The 3,482-nt window shown below is 36.3% G+C and overlaps 1 protein-coding gene across 1 annotated transcript in view; it reads right to left on the bottom strand.

Moving 5' to 3' along the window:
- LOC106882389 (MAM and LDL-receptor class A domain-containing protein 1) overlaps nucleotides 1–3,482 on the bottom strand; it is a 221,633-nt gene that overhangs the window by 155,287 nt on the left and 62,864 nt on the right. The window contains exons 39-40 of the mRNA XM_014933051.2: nucleotides 3,034–3,293; nucleotides 1,098–1,257 (exon numbers count right to left, since the gene is read on the bottom strand). Of these exons, the coding sequence (XP_014788537.2) occupies nucleotides 1,098–1,257; nucleotides 3,034–3,293 (420 nt within the window). The remainder of the gene's footprint in view (nucleotides 1–1,097; nucleotides 1,258–3,033; nucleotides 3,294–3,482) is intronic.

Genomic DNA, 3,482 nt, shown 5'->3' on the forward strand with positions numbered 1-3,482 from the left:
TTTGAAGTACATTTCTCCATATCTCAGGCGAGCCTGTCACCTCCAGCATCAACACCACACGCTAATAGTTATCTATTTAGTTAGCTACTTATCAGTATATGGCTTGTCTGCATATCATGGATTCACATACTCCAGGAAACAGAAGGAATAATTATTTACATTATTTACATCATTTACATTTGATGGATATTTGTCCTCATTTTGTTTGTTGTTAACACATTTCGGCTGATATACCCTCCAGCCTTCATCAGGTGTCTTGGGGAAATTTCGAACCTGGGTTCTCATTCCTAAGGTATTATTGTTATTAATGATATTGTTATTATTATTATTATTATCATTATTATTATTCAGGTCACTGCCTGGAATCGAACTTCGATGTTGTTGTTGTTGTTATAATAATAATAATAATAATAATAATTATAATAATTATTATTATTATTCAGGTCACTGTCTGGAATCGAACTCGGAATCTTGGGGTTAGTAGCCCATGCTCTTAACCACTATGCCATATGGAATAATGTTTCATATTCAAACTCACAACCATGTCACAGGTAAGTTTAAATTAACATTTTTCTTCCAACTCTGACACCTTCTTTTAGTTCAGTGATCTCATTCATATCTTTCAGCTCCCCTCAACTCAATTTTCCTCTTCACCTTCACTTAAAACGTTTCTCCTCTTCTTTTCATTCTTGCTTCTTTCTACCTCCCTCATCCAGTTTCTCTTACCTTCTACTTCCTGTCTACGTAGAAAGCTCATGGTGTATTGTGTTCCTCATCAGTTGCAGCCAGTTTATCAAACATACAGAAGCTAAAACTCTGCTATCTCACTTTTGTTTCTCTCCTCCCAACGTTACCCTGAAGAAAGATTTTTGTCTGAAACGTTGGATATTTCACTCCCCATGGCAATTTCCTTATATTCTTTCTGTCATTTTTTCCCTAAACTAGTGTGACAGCTAAAATAATTATGACTTCTGTTTTAGACATTTGTAATTATTCAATTATTTAGATGAGCATAATGAAGGCATAAAAATTGAAAGAATATCTAGAAACTAAAAAAAGAAAATTGTTTTCATGTTCATAACTTAGCTATGACTTACTATCAATTATGTTCTTTATCGTTGTTGGTGGACTTTGAGTTGTTGGCTTGAAATATGCTTGTGCTCGAGATGGAAAGAATGAACAAGACTGTGGGATAGTATAAATATCATCAATTGCGATATCACCTCTGAATGAATTTGTAGAGCCTTCAATAACAACCTGTGAATTAGAAAATTTTTAACATTTTCAAAATTATATCATGAAGTTCTATGGAAATTTAAAAAATGAATACATCTTTATGTTGCTTATGACAAAAAAGAAAAAAAAATTACGTGCTTCAGCATGGCCAGTGCCAGGGCTGCAATATATAAAAGAACAAAAGAATGAAAAATTATACATACATACATACATACATACATACATTTGTATGTACATACATATGTATGCGCATACATACATTCACACATACATATATGATGGCTGTCCACTCGTGACCAAAGAAGACCATTGCTGACCTTTAGGAACATTGTGCACTCAAGGATTAACTTATATTTTGCATTTGCAGCTCCCTTGGTGGCTAATGAGCCCTGCTCTTGACAAGCATACACGACAGCAAACATTGCAAACCAAGCTTTCCCCATTCACTATGCCAGCAGGGCGCTTTTGAGCAGCACACTTAAATACTTCATTGACCCCTCCTTAACCTGCTTCCTCCATCTGTGGCTATGACAGGCGTTGTTCTCCCAGTCAGTCTCCTGCATATCACAGGCCTTTAATAAGGACTTGACACAGTCCTTAAATCACCGCCTTGGTTTCTGCTGAGGTCTGCATACATACATACATACATACATACATACATACATACATACATACATACATACATACGTATATGCATACGTAAAGCTAAAGATCAGAGAAAAAGAAAATACCTACACTGAACTATTCTTTTCTACTCTAGGCATAAGGCCTGAAATTTTTGGGAGAGAGGCCAGTCAATTAGATCAACCCCAATATGCAACTGGTACTTAATTTATCGACCCCAAAAGGATGAAAGGCAAAGCCGACTTTGGCAAAATTTGAACTCAGAATGTAAAGACAGACGAAATACTGCTAAGCATTTTGCCCGGCATGCTAACATTTCTTATTTCCTTTTTGGTCACAAGGGGCTAAACATAGAGGGGACAAATAAGGACAGACAAAGGGATTAAGCCAATTACATCGACCCCAGTGCATAACTGGTACTTAATTTATCAACCCCAAAAGAATGAAAGGCAAAGTCAACCTTGACAGAATTTGAACTCAGAACGTATCGGCAGATGAAATATCGCTAAGCATTTTGCCCGGCGTGCTAACGTTTCTGCCAGCTCGCTGCCTTCCATATCTCACATATTGAGAATAAAATAGCATCACAAAGGTTATGGTCTAGTAGAGCTTAAAGAGAATTAAAGATGACTAACTCTGTAATAACAAATGTGCTTGAGCAAGCAACTACTCAGACATACACAACTTCCAAAGAGTTTCAAAAACATTTTGAAAATTCACATAGGCCCAGGAGTGGCTGTGTGGTAAGTAGCTTGCTTACCGACCACATGGTTCCAGGTTCATTCCCACTGCGTGGCATCTTGGGAAAGTGTCTTCTACTATAGCCTCGGGCCAACCAAAGCCTTGTGAGTGGATTCGGTAGACGGAAACTGAAAGAAGCCCGTCGTATATATATGTATATATATATATATATATATATATATATATATATATATATGTGTGTGTGTATGTCTGTGTTTGTCCACCCCAACATCACTTGACAACCGATGCTGGTGTGTTTACGTCCTCGTAACTTAGCGGTTCGGCAAAAGAGACCGATAGAATAAGTACTAGGCTTACAAAGAATAAGTCCTGGGGTCGATTTGCTCGACTAAAGGTGGTGCTCCAGCATGGCCGCAGTCAAATGACTGAAACAAGTAAAAGAGTAAAAGAGTAAAAAAAAAATGTGTTTACCCTGTATTCCTTCTTTGAAGTAATTAATGGTATCTTCCCAATCTGCCAAGTTTTTCCTTGATTTCCTTTCAGAGTCCACATCAATATCTCTTTCTGATCAGAATCTTGAATGTATATATTTAGTTGGCCAATACCACTACCATACATGTTATACCAAAAGAGGAAGCAAGGTGTGAATCCATTGTTTGTTAGCAGTTCACTAACTATTCGTACTTTCTCCATTCTGCGCAGATTAGAGGCCTCAATGTACATATAACTTCCTGTGATGAAGAACATTTAGTGAAAATTTTAGACACATAAATCATATATGTATATGTGTGTGTGTACATATACATACATACTTATATACACACATATATATATATATATATATATGCACACACACATATATATATATATGTGTGTGTGTGTGTGTGTGTGTGTGTGTATGTATATATATATATATATAT

This window comes from Octopus bimaculoides, chromosome 7, assembly GCF_001194135.2.
Source record: "Octopus bimaculoides isolate UCB-OBI-ISO-001 chromosome 7, ASM119413v2, whole genome shotgun sequence".
Taxonomy (NCBI): domain Eukaryota; kingdom Metazoa; phylum Mollusca; class Cephalopoda; order Octopoda; family Octopodidae; genus Octopus; species Octopus bimaculoides.